The sequence below is a fragment of the Vespa mandarinia genome, chromosome 5, assembly GCF_050613455.1.
Source record: "Vespa mandarinia isolate Hongniang chromosome 5, ASM5061345v1, whole genome shotgun sequence".
Classification (NCBI taxonomy): domain Eukaryota; kingdom Metazoa; phylum Arthropoda; class Insecta; order Hymenoptera; family Vespidae; genus Vespa; species Vespa mandarinia.
Window position 1 is genome coordinate 5710382 of NC_140814.1, and position 20971 is coordinate 5731352.

General features: G+C 40.5%; 1 protein-coding gene across 8 annotated transcripts in view; it reads right to left on the reverse strand.

The window, feature by feature from the left end:
• cnc (NFE2 like bZIP transcription factor cap-n-collar) overlaps positions 1-20971 on the reverse strand; it is a 95306-nt gene that overhangs the window by 38609 nt on the left and 35726 nt on the right. For all 8 annotated transcript variants that reach the window (XM_085657260.1, XM_035866518.2, XM_085657263.1 and 5 more), the window contains 2 exons: positions 20074-20247; positions 14559-14649 (listed from right to left, as the gene is read on the reverse strand). In XM_085657260.1, coding sequence (XP_085513386.1) covers positions 14559-14649; positions 20074-20247 — 265 coding nt within the window. The remainder of the gene's footprint in view (positions 1-14558; positions 14650-20073; positions 20248-20971) is intronic.

Below are 20971 nucleotides of genomic sequence, written 5' to 3' on the forward strand. Positions count from 1 at the left end.
ATCGTACGACGATAATGTATAATAAAATATTATTACAAATCAAAACGTGTAAATTATTAAATCGAATGGCGTCGAAAAATTTCTCGGACATTTTCCTCTTTTTTTTGTTCTTTCTTTTTCTTTTTTTCTTTTTCTTTTTTTTTTCTTTTTTTACCTTCTCTTAATAAAAATAAAATATAACATTGAACGTTTGAAAGTTTATTTTTTCTAAGAACAAAAACGTTTTCTGACGAGCCTTGAAATTCTTGCGTCCCATTTTTTTTTTTTCTTTTCTTTCTTTCTTTCTTTCTTTCTTTTTCTTTTTCTTCTTTTTTTTTCTTTCTTTCTTTTTTTTTTTTTTCTTTTTTTCTTTTTCCATCGACCGTCGGTCGATGTTATTAGAGATAATAATCTCATAAAATAATAATTCTTCGGGAGCTGCCTGACCGAGCTGTCGGACAGGTCGGCCTCGTCTCACTGAGAAAGAAGGGATCGAAGAAGAAGAAGAAGAAGAAGAGAAAGAGGAGGAGGAGGAGGAAGAAGAAGAGGAAGAAGGAGAAGAAGAAGAAGAAGGGAAGGATTTTCGTGAGTGCGGTGTGACTCGAGAAGGAAGATCGCACCTTTTGAATGCCTATTACATTAACGAGTGGTGCCAGGCTATTGTCTGCTCCAAATGCAAGGTCGACCGCACGATAATGGCCGCTTGTAATTTGAGGGAACCAGGTTGTACCATCACCTTTTCTTCGACGGAAAGCCTCTCGAAGCTTTCGGAGAAGTTCTTTTGAAAAAGCACTGACTCCGAACCGATCTTCGAAACGTCAGCGACGTTTGACATGAAAGGGAAGGATTCACGAGAGAGTGCGAGTGACGAGAGGTAAAATAAAAAAAAAAAAAAAGAAGAAAAAACAAAAAGAAAAGAAAAAAAAAGAGACAACGATTAACCGTAATAATAATTTTGTTTCTCAACGAGATAATTTCGAACGGTATAAGATCGAAAGAATTCATCGGTTTTGCATATGAATCTTTCGTTAGATCGACGATGATAGTAACAAATTAAAAACGAAGCTTAGTTCATCGGAATGCGTTTTTGAAACATGCAAATTCGATCATAGTTTGGACTCGTTCGATCGTACGATAGTGAAGAAGGTTAAAAAAAAAAAGAAGAAAAAAAACCGGTCGAAAGGTTTTAGTTTGAAAGAAAGATAGAAAAGGGAAGAAAAGAAAGGAAGAGTGTGTCTATGGGAGAGAGTGAGTGAGAGAGAGAGAGAAAGAGAGAGAAAGAGAGAGAGAGAGAGAAGAGATGAGGGAGAAGAATGATAATAGATCTCGCGGCGCATCTAATGGCATCGTTGTACAGTCTTTTCTAAATTCCACGGCTTCTTTGAACTCGCGGGAGCCCGTCCTTTTCCACGGCCACGGTAACGTCGACAGATCATTTCTCATATTTCGCGCGCACACCTAACGACCGTTTCCTTCAGCTACTAGTACCCTCTCACTCTCTTTCTTCCCATCTCGTTTCTACCCTTATATCCAGGATAATAATTCCCGCGTTACTCGACAAAATTTTTGGGCCAGTCGTCCTTTCATCCTATGCCCCGAGGAAAAAAGGTATTCGAACTAATACCTTTGGTTCCCTATTTACTTGAACGCGACGTATATAAACGCGAGTTCGATCCTACCGTTAGAATGCGTTAGCACGATTGTCCTACTCTATACATGACAGATATATCGTGTTCTGTCTTATTCACACTTTCCTCCTAATCTTCTCTCTCTCTCTCTCTCTCTCTCTCTTTTTTTTTCAACAAAGGAACGAACGACGACAAGGGAAGGACTATAACAACGAACGAAATTGATCCTCTGACATCTTCCTTAAAAAGGAATTTTGTGTCACCTGATTGCGCCGATAAAAGAAGATATACATTCATTGTATTCTTTGACGTAATCATTAATTAACGCTCTAGAGTTTTATGAGAAATAATAACAAATGAAGAAATTTGTTTTCTTGCGTCAATCTCAAGTTCAAAAAGTATCAATGACTATTTCTAGACGAAGTATATGCGACGCTAAAAGGGTTAATAGTATCGTACAAGATAATAATGCGAATCGAAGAACGATGAGCTCTCAATGACATTCATCGTGCGATCGGTGATCGTGATAAATCGTCATTTGAACGACCGTAAAACGTGCTTTTAACAAACCACACTTGGTTTCTTTGTCTCTCGAGAATGACATTATTATGAATGACGTTTAATCTTACGTCTTTAGTTTGTCTTAGTACCTTGAAGAATTTAATCCAGAAATACGGATAAATAATCCCAACACAGACTTCACAGATTTTTTAATTTGTTTTTTTTTTGTTTTTGTTTTTTAATTTTTTTCTTTTTCCTTTTTTTTTTGTTTTTTTTTGTTTTGTTTTTTTTTTTTTTTTTTTAATCACAGAACACAAACTCCGTTTAACAAGAAGTATCTCTGATGTACACAGTAACGTCACTTTTTAAGGTTGAATAAAATTCATGTAAATCGAGCACTAAACGAGTCCTTCGATCTCCAGACAAATCCACACAATTTTTAACAGTTCTACCATCGAACGATGAAACATGAAAATGTTTTGATGCATCCTGAACGATTTTAAAGAATATTCTCGGGATTAAGCTCCGATCGACCCATCAGCGTGTCCCGGGCAAAGACGTCATATCGAAAAAAATCCGTTCCTTCTTTCTTCTACCACGAGAAACATGAACGAACCGTAAGGATTTTTCGTAATAAAACGAACGATGATAAGAGGATTTGCAAGGGACACGGTTTATCACGAATCGTTTGCCTTCGCGTCGTAGCATCGAATCTCGAATCTGTTGTTGGAAGTCATAACGACGAATCGTAGCCGTTCGAATATGAGGATTTCGATGCAGGCACAGCATGGAGTCGACTGATAGACTATCGCGTACCGAGGCATTGCCTAACCACGGGTCCGCTCGAGAGTATCGTGCCGAGGCATGGGCTCTGCCGTGAAAAAAAACGGACCAATCACGACGGGGTTGGCTGTTATTCCAATATGGCTGCCAGACAATGCCGTGCCGCCGCGGGGCAGCAGGAGAATGGAAGGGGCGGGGGGAGAGGGAGGAAGGGAAGGAGAGATAGCAAGAGAGGGCGAGAAGAGGAGGAGAGAAGGTCTCTACCCATAATGCCATTCTCCGGCTCCCCACTGCGAGTAGGGAACGTATACCGAGGCTCGGGCTCGGATCTCTCCTCGTCCAAGGCATCGTGCGGCGCCACGGCCTCGGTCAGGGGTGCATCTTGCCTCGCCATTGCCCCGAGTCATCTTTACTCCGCAACCCTCTCTCTCTCTATAAACTAGAAATCTTCGAGCATTCCTACTTTTCCAACGTACGGATCTTTTTCATTCTACTGGACTATCTAAAGATTGCCTCTGTGGCTCTGTAAATCGATTTAAATGGCCACTTTACAAATTGTATTTCATTCCTGACGAAACTCGAACGTCGAGAAGTCGAGTTGGAGAACGTGCACTTTTCAAAATTGATGCAATTTAACTATTCAACGTCTCTCGATCGTGCTTCAATGGTACTTAAACGATAAACAGTCGGCATAACTACCGTCGAGCGGGTCAAGTGTTTCAGTGAAATTTTATGAATGAATGAATTACTGGTGGCTCTCGCATAATCAAGCTACTAACTTCGTTCGATCACCTCTGAGATATTGTTTTTCATACGTTTGTATAAACACGACTACTCGATGTCCACAGTGACTAGCGATTCTTAGAGTCAGCCGGGCAAGACACTGGCGGAAGATAAAGGTTGTAAACCACTGCCGTTTAGATAGGATCTAAATCCTGTCAAATGCTTGCTATCGTTGATACCCTTTATTCTTACGTCGTCGCTCGTACTCGGATACCTTTTTGGGAATCGTGGATCGGATTAATTGACGAGTTAAAAAGCGAAGACGACGAGAACCAATTTTATTATTGGTAACATCGTTCGTGATAAAAACGTCGACCTAAAGAAAGGAAATTAATAAGAACAGCACGGTCGTGTATCCTTGCTTTATCATTGTCAGATCCAGAATCGAGACTTTACTCGGCGTTTAATCGATGTAAACCAATCATACGCGCTTGGAGTTGTCACGAAAAGCAATAAACAAGAGTATCAAATTTAAATTTTGTTGAGCAATCATTGAGTATCAAACTTTCTGTTCCTCGACCGTTCTCCCATTATCCCTCTATATCTATCTCACCAAGCTTAATTATGTCGAGACGAATAATACGTATAGAAGGAGCGATTTCCAAAGCCGTTGAATAGTGCGTACCGTATTGAAAACACTGATTTATTTAGCAATAAGTGCAAATCACTGTATCCCCTAACGCTCGCATTGCCATGAGCGAAACACGAGCACCGACAAAAGTGTAACGTAACAATGCGTGCTCGATCTTCTGGAACCGTCGTGGAAGAACAGAGCGCCGTCTGGGACACCCCGTGTACGCGATAAATAATAGTAGCTGCATGAACTTGTGCTTTTCCAGCATTGTGCCCCGTCTCGCTACGCCGCCATCCGATACGATCGTGCTCTTTGACTTCTTCTTCTTCTTCTTCTCCTTCTTCTTTTCCTCCTCCTCCTCCTCCTCCTCCTTCTTCAACTTTTTTTTCTTCTCCTTTTTCTTCCTCCCCGGTTTCCTTTTTTTCGGACTCTATATCCCCCTCTTTCTCTCTTTTTCTCCTCTTCATTTCCTTCCCAGAGGATTTATGCGACTTTGAATAACCAACGGGATTTGTCGACCGTCGGAAACAACGAATCCATTTTCTCGCCTTTGTCCCTTGTACTTACTTGGGACGTAAAAAAAGGAAGGGGAAAAAAAAAACAAGAAAAAAGAAAGAAAGAAAAAAAAACAGAAAAAAAGAAAAGAAAGAAAAAAATATCCCGTTTTTCCCGGGAACGAACGATCGGGATGATTAGATTGTTCGCGAAAGCAGAGACTTTCTTGGGAACGTTCTTTTCTTAGCGTTTCGTCTTCATGGATGAAAATTTAATGAAGCGAAAGTTACGTGTCTTAGACGTGCGTGTTTATGTATAATATGCTTTTGCGTAGGTGTAACGCAGTGAAACAAAAACATCGACTTACATACGTTGGAAAACATACGTAAGAACAAGATGTAAATGAAAAATGTGAATGTAATATCAATCGTAGATAAATTTCTAAGTTTGCGCGTAACGACGATATACCTATTATTGCTAGATAATGACTTAGATGCTATCTTCAGTGATTACTAATATCTACAATTAAAATCATGTTTTTTTTTTCGAAGGTCAATAGATGATCATTTATCATCGACAAGAGCAGCACGACTTCGTAAGAGAGATTTTGTGTGCGTGCGTGTATGTGTGTGTATATGTGTGTATATATATATATATATATATATATATATATATATATATATACATATGTATATTTTCCGATTAAGAACGACGCTTCAAATAAGAATCGAACTATCGAATAAGTATCGAGAGTCTCGAAACTACGTGGTAACACAATTAAAAGCAGTAATAGACGCTGAAAAACGTCGGTCATCGTACCGGGCAACGGCCGTGGTCGATGTCGCCGTAGCTTTCTAGCGGTGTAAGAGGATTTGTTAATCGTCTGAGTTGCACGCTTCGTTGACCGTGAAACCGTATGATAAATTCGATCGAAATAATCGTGTGTGCCGTTCCCCTCCTCCTTGTTTCCTGGCGGTAAGTGCAATTCTAATAAATTTTATCGCATTTTATAGTTGAAAATTAAACGAAACGTAAGGCTAGGAAACGACAGGAGAGAAGGGAAGTGTTCGAAAAGGTATCGACGAACTCTAATAAAAACGGGGTCAGAAAACCAGCTCACACCTCGTACGTTGTTACGAGTCATTCACGATCTCGTGGACGCCGTCAATGAGCATTGTTGCCGCCTCATAGTATGACGCTTCGCTCTTCGTGTTTAGGTTGCACTTTTCGATGGCCACGCGTCCATGACGAAGAGAGGAAGCACCAGTAGTCAAGTCATGCTTAGAAGGTGGATTTTTTACATTTCGACTACCGAAAAGCTCGAAGCAAGGTAGAACTACTTCCCGTTAGTCTCTCTTGGTCTGGATATCCAACCGAATCGCCGTCTAAGATCAGCTCGTTCCGCAAACACTTTCTAAGGTAACTAACCATGTAAGTTAGTTATCGTAGGACTCTCAGCGATGTTCTTAAACTTGGAAACAAGTTGGCTAGCTCCTCGTAAAATACGTTTTATCGTTGCCACCTTAACCGGCAAGGTATTATCCAATAAAGTTCTGAATTTATACGATGTGAAACGCGTAAGAAGGGCGAGGTCGTAAGGCAAGTACGCGGTTACTACTAACTGCTAACCACAACTAAAGAAACTTCGCCTTAAGTTTCTTCCTACTCGTGATACGATCTCAACGTATGAAACGACGTTACGGAGCGGTCTGCTGCTCCTTACGACACGTTCTTCACGAGATCCTGCGATCTTGATCTCGGTCGAAAACTCAGCAAAAATAGCGACGGGAGCGCGTGAAGTTAGTTGCTGTGTGACTCTTTCGACTAAGACTTTGAGATCCTTATTAGATAATTCAACGTTGACCCTGAAGTGAGGAAAAAAAAGTTCGATCTAAGAACATTCCATGTGCGAGATAAATAACGAGCCAATTTTGTTTTCTCACCGAGTGTAAGAAGAAAGTCAATGGCTAAGGTAATATCTTGTTGGACTGAACAACGAAGGCATTAACTACTGTGTCACATCTGACATGAAATTTTAACCTACATTTTTTTCTGACCCATATTTCGGGATCGGAACGTTGGATCACGATCTCGGAAGTAGGTGTTGCAAGTTGTCATGATGCATGGATTCGACGAAAGGAGATGGGAGAAGAGAGAAACGAAAGAAAGGAACGATGCGAACCCTTTCATGACAGATCAGATTTGAAATCAGTTAATCGGTAGCACCGTATCGGTCTTATTTGATAAATTTACGTGCAACAATGTCATCGTAAAGTGCATCGGGAAGATTGAAGAAAAGGAATCGTCATGCGAAACAACGGCACGCGTTACAGTTTTCTCTCCTTGTCAATGTCAACTCTCTAAAAGGATGTTCACCAAGTGCTGATCGGCAGATTTCACACAAAGTTTCCCCGTCCGCGATTCTCGTCTCATATATTATTTTCGAATGCAAAAACGACCAACTCTTATATATTGTTAAATATTAATCGACGGGAAAGGAATTTGCTTTGTAACGAAAAACAAAGTCCGCTAAGTTTGAGGTACTCGAACGTGTGCATGTGCGTGTGTGTTTGCATGTGTGAGAGAGAGAGAGAAAGAGAGAAATAGAGTTTCTCAGGAAGGTGTTTCGTGGAAGGAGAAGGTTGGGAAAAAGAACGATTCGATGCAATAATGATAGGTTGGAGGTTGTCTGGAGAGGGTGTCTAGAAAGGGCTAATGGTACTTGAGGTGACAGGCTGACCTCAACGAACGCGTTCTGATACATATCTATCCTAAATCAACACGATCTCTGGCGAAGGAGCCTACCTTAGGTGTCCTTAACTTCGTCCGTTGTTTATTTAATGTTTGGCTTTACATTCTTCTCGAGTACTCGAATTCATGTTTTCATACGAACGATACGAATATGTACCCACGTTGTATCTATCTATGTATGCACGTTGATTTATTTTTTAATACTCGATCGAATTCCATTAAAGTTTGAAAGAAGAAAGAAGAGGATCCTCTTTTCGCGAATGACGATGGCAATGATGATTTACAAAAAGTTTAAGGAAATCGTAGGAGTCTCAAGCGGTCAGGTAACAACCCTCGTCGTTCGTCAGGGACTCTACCTATTGTGGTAAGAAATTCGAAAAGTTAAAAAGGCAAAAGGCGGAGAAGGACGTGCCACTGATTTAACTTTTCATCGTTACTTGGCAACTGTCATCGTCCACCACCTTGTCATCGTTATACCTTCAACCCTAATACGAGTTTTATGGTAATGTTCTAATCCGACGATAGAGAAATACCAAGGAGAAGTAGAAGAAGAAGATCTCGTCTCTTCTGATCTCCATTCAAGAGTCAGAGAATTCAGACTCTTTTGTCGATCCGAGACCGGCCTTTTAAAGTTCACCTCGTACCATCTCGTTCAGCCACCGTCGGCTTTTGCCTAATTAAATTATTCCCGTGCGACGTATTAGTAAACCATGACTCTTGATCGTCCAGTCTCGAAAGATGATTAATTTAACGTTACCATCACCGTTGGAATTCAGATCGATCGGTCGAAACGTTCCTTCTGCCTATGAGTTATTGCTTCTTTTGATTAATTATGTTCGCGACTAGCTACGCGTCGCGCCATCGTATTCCTAATCTCGATCGAAATTTCTTACTGCTTCTTGGAAAGGAATTTTTCTTTTCAACCGACGTTGCACGAATTCCGCTAAGTGTCAGGAACAAGGAAAAAAAAAAGAAAAAAAAAAAAAAAAAAAAGAAAAAAAGAAAAAAAGAAAAAAGAAGGAAAAAGAAGAAAAAAAGCAAAGAGAGAAAGAAAAGGAAAGCGATAAAAAAAAAAAAAAAGAAAAGAAAGAAAAAACAGAAATAAAAAGCAAGAAAAGAAAAAGAAAATATATCCTTGGGGAATTATCTACGCATACAAAATATCGACTCGATATATCCTTATCGAAAATTAACAAAGACCTTACGAGCGTATTGTAATCCTCAACGATAAGTCAGGAAATGATAGTAAAACGTCGTGCATGCTTATTACGGCTTATCGAAAATTTAATGTCTAAATTGAAAAAAAAAAAAAAAGAATTTCTTTTTACATAACGTTAAGGTTGTCATAATTTGCAAAAAAAAAAAAGAGAAAAAGAGAGAGAAAAAGAGAGAGAGAGAGAAAGAGAGAGAGAGAGAGAGAAAGAAAGAAAGAAAGAAAGAAAAAGAGAAAGAAGAGAAAGGGCCGACTGACCGGCACCCGTATCCGTCTATTTTCATCATAGAAGCGGCTCGGAAGAGTGCCCTCCTGGATTCAGGACGAATCCGTGGCGTGCAACGAGCCACGATATGAGTAATGGTGCGTGCTCGTGTTATACAGAGGGTGGTGGATGTGGCAAGTCATGGCCCCGAGTATCCCTGTGAGGCCGTACACGGCACGCCATACCTCGCCATGCCACGCCGTACCACGCCAGGCAGCTGCCCCCGACCCCGGCAACTCGCGCAACCCCCATGGGGATTTCTGCTTGGCATAGTCGTACTAACATGGCGGAACACGCACGGCTCCAAATATTGATTCCAGCTTTCTCTCTCTCTTCTCTCTTCTCTCTTCTCTCTCTCTCTCTCTCTCTTATTCTCTCCCTAACAACGAGTCAAAGAGAAAAGTTCATCACTCTCGTTTGACCGGTCATCACGAAATCAGAAAATACTGGACCACCACCCTTTGACGTGTCTAACGAGCAAGAATCTAATGATAGAGCTAATATTATACCTTCGGAAAACTCTTCGATGAACGATCCGCCAATAAGAAATATTTGAAATAAACGGCTCTACTCTCGTGCGACTGGGAAAGTATAGCATATGGAATTTGGTGTGTTACGTCAGTACAATGAATTTCAGTTTTTCGCGGTCGGCTCCGTTTCCAATTCCGAAAGCACTTCGAACGAAATTAGTCACGGCCGTTGCCACGCATTGCCGCAGTTGGATATTATTTTTTCTTTCCTCAAGAGGGCCCACGTAACGAATCGAAGCGGAAATTAATAGGACGCACCAAGAAAAAAGTTCAATGTACTACATTTGTCGTGCTTCTCCATTGCAATTTTTATATATCGATTTAAGAAATTTTTATGCTTCGCTAATCCTCTCCCTTTTTCTTTTTTTTTCCCTTCTTTCTTTTTCTTCTTCTTCTTCTTCTTTTTTTTTTTTGCTTTTTCTCTTTTTTCTTTTCAACAACCAATGCATCTGAACTTTGACGATTTCGTAACATATAAAAAGATCGTTTGTGAAGAAGGATCGAGCGAAGAACTTTGATCCTTCAAACGATTAATTTTCGAGTGGAAACGAAAAGAGAGTGAGAAAGAGAGTGAGAAAGAGAGTGAGAAAAAGAGAGAGAGAGAGAGAGAGAGAGAGAGAGAGAGAGAGAGAGAGAAGGAAAAAAAAGAGAAAGATAAAGAAAGAAAAAGAGAAAGAATGATAGAAAAAGTTGATCGAAGCGTCTGCGCGTATGCATGGCGGATGCGGCCATGCTTTCCACACGATCTTCCCCCTCGAGAGATTTCGTTCAACGCATGGACACGCATACGCGCCGCCTGCAACGCCCGCGCACGTGGCAGATGTCTCGTTTTATACAGTTCACGCATGCGTCACTATCACAAACCCTCTTCCCCCACTTCTATTTCACGAATAAATACTTAGATATCTTCTAATATTCGAGTACCCGTATCGAATGGTGATGATCATTTTATTTCTTCCTTATTCCCTTCACTTCTTTCTTTCTTTCTTTCTTTCTTTCTTTCTCTCTTTTCTTCTTCTTTTTTTTTCTTTTTCTTTTTTTTTTCTTTTTTCCCCCGTTCAAATTCTCTTCCTCCTTTCAAAATTTCCTCCGATCTCAAAGAGTAAATCTATTTCGACAAAGAGACTCGCTATGTTCTTTCTTCGAGACATTTGAAACCTTTCGCCGAGATTTTACGTTCGAAGTCCTTCATGAGATAACGTCGGTGAACGAGCTAAGCTGAGCTGAGCTGAGCTGAACCGAGCCGAGCCGAGCCAAGCTAAGCCGAATCGAAGGCGGAGTCGAGAGAATCGAACGCCCATTACATGATTTCCGTTCGTCGACCGACCGCAATCGATTTACTATCTTCGATAATAACGAGCTTGCCAACAATGAATTTCGATTTTACATGATTGCGATAACGTATATACCACATAACGATAAACCGAAACAAATCGGACGCGTTACTTCACCTTTTCGTTTCGATATTCGAAATTTGATATTTTTCTTCGATGAATCAACTCGAAAGCTTCCGGCGATCTTTTTGATATCGAACGATCACGAATAGATCTCTACGATGTTATTTAATCGTGAAATACGGCGCACCCAGAGCCGTTCGCGCCCTCGAGACAATGCTATGATAATTTATTCCACGTATATAAATTTTTTACAACTGGGCCTCGTGTAATCCATCATGCTTCGTCAAATTGGTACAAGCACCTCGCACGATGATAATCCTTCGTACCTTTTCTTGCATGTTTCATCTCTTTTCTTCTTCAATGAAATACGTCATATATATATATATATATATATATATATATATATATATCTTTCGTTTTCGTTTTCTTTCCTGCTTTCGTCTTGCCTGCTGATCGCGATAGGCACGAGAAGTCAGTTTATTCGTTCGTTGTAACCGCGAGAAACTATTACCGTCAAGAAAGGAAGAAAAAAAAGCGAAAGAGAGAGAGAGAGAGAGAGAGAGAGAGAGAGAGAGAGAGAGAGAGAATACTCGTCCCTCTCTTTTATCAGTCGTCTACATGTTACGAATAAATTTACCTACGTCGTCAACTTTGATATATTCTCTGCAACAGTCTTAACGATTCTATTCGACCATGATCAACACAAGACCGATTTAATCTTCATTGAAAATTTTTAATGGTCAGCATATCCCCTTTCTTCCCCGTTCGTCAACAGTAGTTGAAAAAGGGAAAAAAATGTTGAGAGAGAAAAACAAAAACAAAAAAATTAGTGAAAAACAAGATTTCAGGGTGGTTTAACAAGAAGTAGCAAGCATAAGACCGCGTGCGCGTCTCCGTAGAGCCATTTCCTCCGAGAGTCCCCGCCATTTTGCCGGCGACTTTTTAGATCTCCATTTTCTCTCGATAAATCTGGGTAGAACAGGGACGGGCAAAGAAATCGAGTGGCTTTTGTGTATATCAGTCGCGCGGCTCATTAATCACACGCGCCATACGTCGAATAGGCCCGAGTCGATCGACGACGAGATAGCCGCGTAATGAGCTTCGTTGCTCTCTCGATCCTTCTCTTTCTCCCTCTCTTTCTTTCGATCTTTTTCGATCCTTTGCCTCTGTCCGACCAATAGAAAGAACTTATTATATTGCTCGAATCGAATCGCGGAGCGCAGCTTCATCGAACTCGTTGCATACGGTCCAGCAGCAATTCTTTCGTCGTCGTCGTCGTCGTCGTCGTTGTATCGTTGTCATTATTATTTTTATTATTATTATTATTATTATTATTAAAAAATTGAACTGATTGCTACGATTACATACATACCAGTACGCTTTTGAACTTAATTTCTGTAAACGTTAACGCGATTACACGGATACGCTTTTCTACGGTAGGTATAATAATAAACGACAAAGAACCCGACGACGTTAATTATGCAATTATCGTCGATAAAACGGAGCTCATCTGCAAGATGAAAATTATTAGCCGCTGTTGCCCTAACTTCGCCATTGTATTGGAATTTTCGTGCGTTATTAAACTTTATGAAAGAAAGAGAGGAAAAAAAGCAAAAAGGAAGAAAAAAAAGAAGAAGAAAAAAAAGAGAAGAACAAGAAGAAGAAGAAGAAGAAGAAGAAGAAAGGAAGAAGAAGAAAGAAGAAAGAAAAAGAAGGAAGAAGAATAATCCGATCTCAACCGATAATTTCGTGAGTTTTAATATATTCATAAATTTTTACATTACGAGAAAGGCGAAATAATCCCGTAAAAATTTCTGATGGAACATGAGGTAGATAGGAAAAGAAAAAAGGGAAAGAAGAAAAAAAACAGAGAGAGAGAGAGAGAGAGAGAGAGAGAGAGAAAGAGAGATAGAGAGAGATAGAAAGAGAGAGTTGAAGAGGACCCTCGTAAATTGCCTCGACGCTCGATCTCAAAGGCCGAAGAGTGGGTTCACGGTGAGACGAGCACGCTCGCTCCAACGCAAAGTAATTAAATGCAGAGGAAAAGGAGGAGAAGGAGAAGGGAGTTAAAGAAGGGCTGGCCAGGTCGAGACTCGAACGAAGAGAGAAGAGAGAAAAGGAGGAGGAGGAGGAGGAGGAAAAGGAGGAGAAGGATGAGGAGGAGGAGGGAGAAAGGTAGCGAGGGCGTTCCTGATGCCACTCCCCGACCTCTTGGACTCCTCCGGAACTGGTACCTGCCTGGCAAAGCCCGTCGTTATCCTACCTGAATAAAGTGCAGTCCCTTCGATCCGAGTACTCGCGCACACATCATCCTTCTCTTGTCTTTCTTTCTTTCTTTCTTTCTTTCTTTCTTTCTTTCATTCTTTCATTCTTTCTTACTTTTTATGTGTTTTACGTGTCCCGAGTTGCGACAGCGTCCACTCGGATTTCTCACTCTCGGACATACATATATATATACACACGTGTCATCCTATATATATATATATAATATATATATTTTGTTTTTTTCTTCTCGATCTTCTTTTACCTTCGTAATACTGCACTCTTCGTGATTGCAAAGACAACAGATAATCCGAGAATTATAAGCGACACTGAGCAATTCTTTTAAATAATTCCAAAGAAATCTAATTTCTCTTTAAACGTTATATCGAATAATATTCAAATTATTTACAAGACGTACGTTGATCTCGTATATCTATATTGGATGAAATTTTTTTAAATAAACCGAATACCGATTGTCTATCTAATAATTTTTAAGTTCTTTCAAATTCTCAAATGCAGGCGACCTACCTGTATATTACGACATAGAACGTGAAAAAGAAAAAGAAAAAAAGGAAAAATAAGAAGAAAAAAAAATATATATATATATATATTTATATAAAAAGGGAACAAACGTGTTTTCGTCGATATAATTGAAGTTAATAGCGAGAAAATACGTATTATTTCTTTCGTGAAAAATGTTCGTCGAATTGATTGACACGTTCCGCGCTTTTATCAAACGTCAAAGTTTCTCTCGTGGTCGTCGTAGCTGATCGAAAGTTTTTCGACGTACACACGCGAGAATGCATTCGGTTGCATTCGGTCGCGTTTATGGTAATTATAAGCGCGAAAGGTGCCGCCAGGTGCTCGGTCGATGCTAAAATTGGTTCTTACAAATTGCCGCGTTAATTCGACACGGTCCGAGAATAAGCAGCCACGAAGGACCCAGCTTGTATTCAGCTGTTCGCTCGATGCACAAAGAAATCCAATGGGAGCGTGCACCGCGTTCCAGCACGTTTGATCGACTTCTTTAATTGGGAACTCTCGAGAGAAAGATAAATCGTTAAGTCGAAATATAATTTTTTTCGCTACGTCGAAAAATTGCCAACGGAAAGTAGGTATATATCTACATATATATACGTATATATATATGTATATATATATATATATGTTTTGTGTTATCAATCATCGTCGAAGAGAAGCGATTTGTTCTAAGGAAGGAGTGGGAGGGAGGAAAGCGGGAATAATTTTTGAATGAATTTCGTGGAAAATATATTAAAAGAAAAAGAAAATAAAAACAAAACAAAAACAAAAACAAACAAAAAAAATTAATCGACAAAAAGGAAAAAGAAAATCATATCAAATAAACAGAAAAGAAGAAAATTCGAACGTAAACTCACCAGTTTCGAGATCCACGGTGTAATCACGTCCTGCCCAAGGATTGTCCTCCTTCTGTTGCTTTACCTCAGTCTCAGTTTCCTCGGTGTCCTCCTATAAATAATGTTTCTTCTCGTGAAAAATCGCATGGTCCCGGCATTAAGTAATAATTCCTAGCGTTAAAAATGAAGGAGATAAAAAATGAGGATTATCGCATTAAGCTCGGACATGGCACATGGTGTATCTAGGTATATCCTTATTAACGTCTCTCTCTCTCTCTCTCTCTCTCTCTCTCTCTCTCTCTCTCTCTCTCTCTCTCTCTCTCTCTCTCTCTCTTTCTCTTTTTCTACGTAGCTACATACCGCACGAACTCGTTAAATTATCTGGAAAATGAGGATGAAGGAAGAGAACCGATATAAACGATTAGCTTGAGAATAATTAATCTATGTTTTTCTGTCTATCGGGCATCAGGGTGAACGAACGATTGAATATTTACGAGAACGGGAAAATTTTATTTGTATTATTATCAAATGTATAATATCTATATCGCGAGAATTTAAGTTAATGTTTATCTATGACCGATGAGATATAGTCAGAACGAAACGCACAATAATAAAAATTAGAGGAACGTGTCTGAGAAAGGGAGAAAAAGGAGAGATAGAAAGAGAGGGATGACTCAAGGCCGATTTTCATATAGACGTCATAATCAAGTCCCAAGCGTGCAGAGGCAACGGTCGAGAAAGGAGCTAAGGGCGCGCGTATGCCCCCGAACCAAAGGTCGATCATGGCGGCGCTATATACGAGCTGCAGTGAAATGAGTTTAATGAAAACAGCATTATACTCCGATCATTAATCATAGAGAGCCTCTGATAGTGGCCATCCAACCACGCGCGTTCTCTCTTTCTCTTCTATTTCTCTTTTTCTTCACCCATCTTTCTCTCTCTCTCTCTCTCTCTCTCTCTCTCTTCCCTCTATATCCCCCACCTTCTAGGGTTCTATCTCTTTCTCCTCCTTTTTTTTCCAGCCTGCCTTCTCGTTTTTCGTCTCTTTTTCACTCCGCGTGATGTATCGTCCGTTGAGTGCCGCGTTATTTCGGCCTCAGTGTTATGAATACAAAGTTCGATCCTCGAACGTCCTTCCCCCTTCCCTTCTTCGCCCCTTTCTCGACTTTTCACGAAGCCAATCGGACGTTCGGAATTCGTCCTTGAAAGCTGAACCAAGATATTTCTTTCATTTATATACAAAACGTTCGTGTCTACGAACGAACGAATAAATAAATGGGAAAAAAAAAGAATGAGAAAAGAAACAAAAAGAGAAAAAGAAAAGAAAAAGTAATAATAGCAGATCGAAGATTTCTATCTGACCTATTAATAAAAGACGTTTTCCTCATGGCCGATGATTTTTTTCCAACCAAACGACGACAAAAAGAGAAGAGGGCAATGGTTCGATAACTCGCGATGACTTTTCACGGTCATCGTTTCGAACTCGCAGCATCATCTTTTTCAGAGATACCTTGCGTCTCTCGATCGACGCGACAAAGGAGGTCCTGTCATCGACGCAGGCCAGTATTCGCCGGCATAGCTCTCAATTAAGAAACTGTTACGAGTTTGAGGCAACACAATAATCGTCGTCGTCGTCGTCGTCGTCGTCGTCTTAGCTGTCGTTGCCGTCGAATCGAACCGAGGTCTACGTTTGTAGTACTATAGTATATCAGACTCACCTCGATCTCTCAGAATAAATATGAAATCAATGCTCGGCATGGATATCGAACTGTGCCCATTTATTGAAGCCGACCCACAACGATGACGACGGCGACAACGACAACGACGACGACGATGGCGACAACGACGACGAAGACGACGACGAAGACGATGAGAACCTCGATAATCAAAGCGAGTCATCGTTCTGTAAAGCGTTGATACAATCCGTACCTTCCATGCGATATACCAAGCCGCGATATTCGCATCATCCTTGTTATTGACACCTTAATACGAGTTCACCGACAAAGACAGATCTGCGATTAATCGATTCGATTCTATGAACACGTCGATTGATCATACGTACGTAATTTCTTCCTTTTCTAGTCAAATCAATTTTACGATTTAATTCAAGATTTACTATATCCATTACTATCTCTATTTCACAATAGGATATTTCATATTGTTGATCTATACGAGCCGATTAATCCAGAGGAAAACCCTTCAACGTACGCCATTTTGCTCGGATATATTTCAGCCAGTGAAAACAATCGAGCAAGAACAGGACAGAGATGGAAAGAGGGAGAGGGAGAAGGGACGAGAGGGGGATGAAGAGAGAGAGACAGAGAGAGAGAGTGTGAGAGAGAGAGAGAGAGAGAGAGAGAGAGAGAGAAGGAGAGAAAGAGAGAAAGGAAGAGGCCAACCCACTTTGGTTTGCCAGACGCGTTTTCAATTTCCAGGACCATTAATACGACCCTCCGAATTCCCCCACTAGGATGCTCCAATCTCTTGGAACCTTGCGTATTTCTCTCTCTTATATCCTGGCAGGACCAACCAGGGTTTCCCTTCCACCACATCGGTCGCTCTCGAAGCGATCGAGGGCGCTCCCTCTTGCCTCGTGTCGAGGGATGCTGTACATCTATCATCTTGGCCGTACCACGTCGATGCATCGTGCGAACAAATGAACGCTAGCCATTTTGATGGTTTTATGAATACATTTTAGGAGGGTTGCCCTTAGTAGACAAGGACTGGGGAGAAGTGGAAAGAGGATGGAAGTAGAGCGTTGTTTTCGAGATCCCTCTCCTTCCCCTTTCTCTTGATCAAACTTCCTTTTCCTTCCTATTCGGGTTTCGTGTCTCTTTATCTCTTTCTCTTTCTCTCTCTCTCTCTCTCTCTATCACTCTCTCTCTCTCTCTTTCTCTCTTTCTTATTTTGTTTGAAGAGGATAGAAAAAGAGGGAGAGAGAAAGGGAGAAGGGGAGAGAAAGAGAGAGAAAGAGATCGATACTAGGTCCATTTCGCAACGGAGCCGCTCTAATGGAGCCTGTCGCCGAGACGAATACGGATCATTTAGATCCTAGCTCGTGAATTAAAAATTCGTGCTAGTCACGTCGAAAACGCGAACGATTATTTTACCGATACCACGGCTTATGCGGTTTTAATGATGGGAAAGCCATTTCGTTGTCAAAACATACATCGATAAGATCCACTCCGATCGTAGCCTTCATTATTTTTATAATAGTGTAATAAAAATAACGAGGTATAAGTAAAAAAAGAAGAAAAAGAAAAAAAATAAAAAATAAAAAAAATAAATTGATCGATAAATTTCTCTAATACAGAATAATATTACTGTTCAATACGATTCATCGAAATTTTTTTTTGTATATATTTCTGCTCGTTGTTGAAACAATCCAGAGACATTGACAATGGCTGTCGACGGAACTATACTATAATCGAAGAAAGGAGTATTAAGCTTGTGAAAGAGAGAGTGAGAGAGAGAGAGAAAGAGAGAGAGTTAGAGAGAGAGATGGTTCCTCTTTGTTCGAAGCTGTTCGCGAACGGCGTCTCGTATCGATCTGTCCGCTTTCGATCGGGATCGAGAGGGCCTTCTCCCTGTATTATTGGACCTTCGAGAAGGCGGCGTCGTGGTCCTCACAAAGGTAGAACTCGCTGGAACAATGCGATCTTCGCGGAGGAAGAGCCGAAAGGAGGAGGATAAGAGATAGCAGAAACTCTTAGGAGAAAAAAAGAAAAGGACGAAGAAGAAGAAGAAGGAGAAGGAGAAGAAGAAGAAGAAGAAGAAGAAGACGAAGAAGAAGAGGAACGGTGCGACGAGTGCACGAAGCTCGTGAAGAGAACGAAGAAGAAGAAGAAGAAGAAGGATGGTGTAAGAGAGAAGGAAGGACAGAACCGTCGAGAAGTCTGATGAGCTACCCGCCCAGAACGTCGATGCAACGTCATCCTCGGTGACTATCCTACGGACGTTAGCTCGTCTTCTCTCTTCATGGGGCTCGCGGATACTCTTCTTAAATGCCCTTCCTGTCCATCCACCGAAACGCGCGAGTCCTTGAACGACGGATCTCGAGAAGGCGAATAGGAGACGCTAAACAGGATGTTTCTTTCCATTCGAAGATAATATAGTCTTTCTATATTTAAAGTATATGGTTATCTATTTTAAACAAAGAAATAGAAGGAATAAAAATGTTACGTCCGAGGGGAAAAATTACGTTGTATAGAAACAGAAAGATAAATATTGAATGACGAAAATGACTAAAATCGTCCTACACTCGTCCGTGACTTTTTCGATGATGATAAAATCAGCAATCGATACGTATTCGAGTTATATTGTTAAGAGATTTTTGTCCGGACCCACGGTACGTGGGTTTTCTAACTTCGTGCCTAATCTTTTTCAGTGTCTATCGAACATGGCTTCCATTGGACATTTGGCCAGTTTAATCTCTCTCTTTCTGTTTTCCTCTCTTTCTCTTTCTTTAAGTGATAAGTGTCTTTGACCGATTATTGATCCAGTTATATGATATATATATATACATATATATATATATATAAATGATTGAAATTTATTTTCATTTATCGATATAGAATAAAAATGTTTATCGATCGAACTTTTATCATTAGGAGATTTGAAGAATTTTAAAAATTTATTTAAGAACATCTCTATAGGAAAATAATCGAAGAAAGAGAAAGATCGTATCGAAAAAGAAAAAGAGAGAGAGAGAGAGAGAGAGACACCGCGAAAGAACGTTTTGTATTAGATGGAATGCGAGATCTTCAGATCGTGAAGAGATAGCCACCCTGAATAACGAATTCCAGAGTTGTTCAAGCTCGACTGGCGTTATCTTTGTTTGATGTCTACTATGTCTACTTCCAGGTTGATATCGATCTACCGACACGGATCGTTTGTTTCTTGTAATCATACTCAACGGAACAGATCAACGATGAACAAGTATTAATGAGATCAAATCTTTAACTTCCTTTCTCCCCTCTGTCTCTCTCTCTCTCTCTCTCCCTCCCCACGCCTTAGAAATCGTCCCCGAAACGATTCGATCTTTCTTCCAATTTCAACGTCACCATCCAACGATTTCCAAGTATATAATACGAAGAGAAAGAAGAAAAGTAATAACAAGACAACGTCGTTCTCTCTTTTGCGAAAGAAAAATTTTACTTTCACTCGTCCGTATACGATTAGAGATAGGGGAAAAGATGACGGCCGATGGGACATCAACGATCTTTTTTCTTTCTCTTTTTCCCTTCTCTTTATCTCTCTTTCTCTTTCTCTTTCTCTTTCTCTTTCTCTATCTGAGAGAGCGTGTGAAAAGCTTGTGTGTGCCCCTCGGCATCGGAGAAAGAAAATACGTCGCGCGAGAAAGCGGGAAGTCATTGCTCGGGAACGACGGAACAATGGTCCTTAATCGACGAATCGATAATTACGGCCCGGTACCTACGTTGTTAAAATGGACAGGAGAAATCTCGGCATCTTTTGTGGCAGCTTTTTCGGATGAAAATCGAATGGACGTATACTAAAAAGAACAACGTTAACTTACCTTTTGATTGGTGGCATTGATGGCTTCCAGAGCTTTGAGCTTTTCGATCTCATCCTCGGTTTCTTTATCGGACGTAGTAGCGACTTTTTTTTTACAGGTTGTACTCGTTGGTTCGACTAATGTAAAACCTAAATCCACATCCTGTTTCCAAAGTACTTCGATCAGATCCATGTCCTGTAACGAAAGGAAAAGAGGAAAAAAAAAAATAAAAGAAAGAACAAAATTTATCTATAAATATATTATCGATAAAGGATTATAATATTCCTCCCCTCGCAATCTTAATTTTCAGTTTGACTTTAAATAAATTAATAGGTTCCGCACGTATCAACGATGTTCGATACCTGCACCTTCGATATACCCTTGCGAGGCTCATTTTTGTTACGTCTCTTGGATGTGTCCCTTGCAGGGAGTCCCATCGACGAGTACGTACAAAAGTGCATGATTAATGATGGCCGAGTATCGATGCATCTAGAAGTGGAGTGAGTAAGTGAGCGAGTGAGCAAGAGAGAGAGAGAGAGAGAGAGAGAGAGAGAGAGAGAGAGAGAAATAGAAGGGGGAGGAAAGATCGAAGAAAAGGACTCGAGAGAAGGGACCAATCACATGACGAGGCACAATCGTCCGGGGCAGCTGGCCCCGTGACTTTTAATTGAGCCAATTTCGTCGGATAACTATTCAGCCTCGTTAACCAATCTACGAATTTTCTTCGCTAATCTAATATTATGCTCTGCTCCATTTTCATTTCCCTTGTTTCTCTCCCTCTCTCTCTCTCTCTCTCTCTCTCTCTCTCTCTCGTTCTCTCTCGTTCTCTCTCTTTTCTCACCGATAGATCGATTCCGTCTTTCCTCGAACTTTTCCATACAATCAAAAGAAATGAGCGGTTTAGCCAGCAACGTGTTTG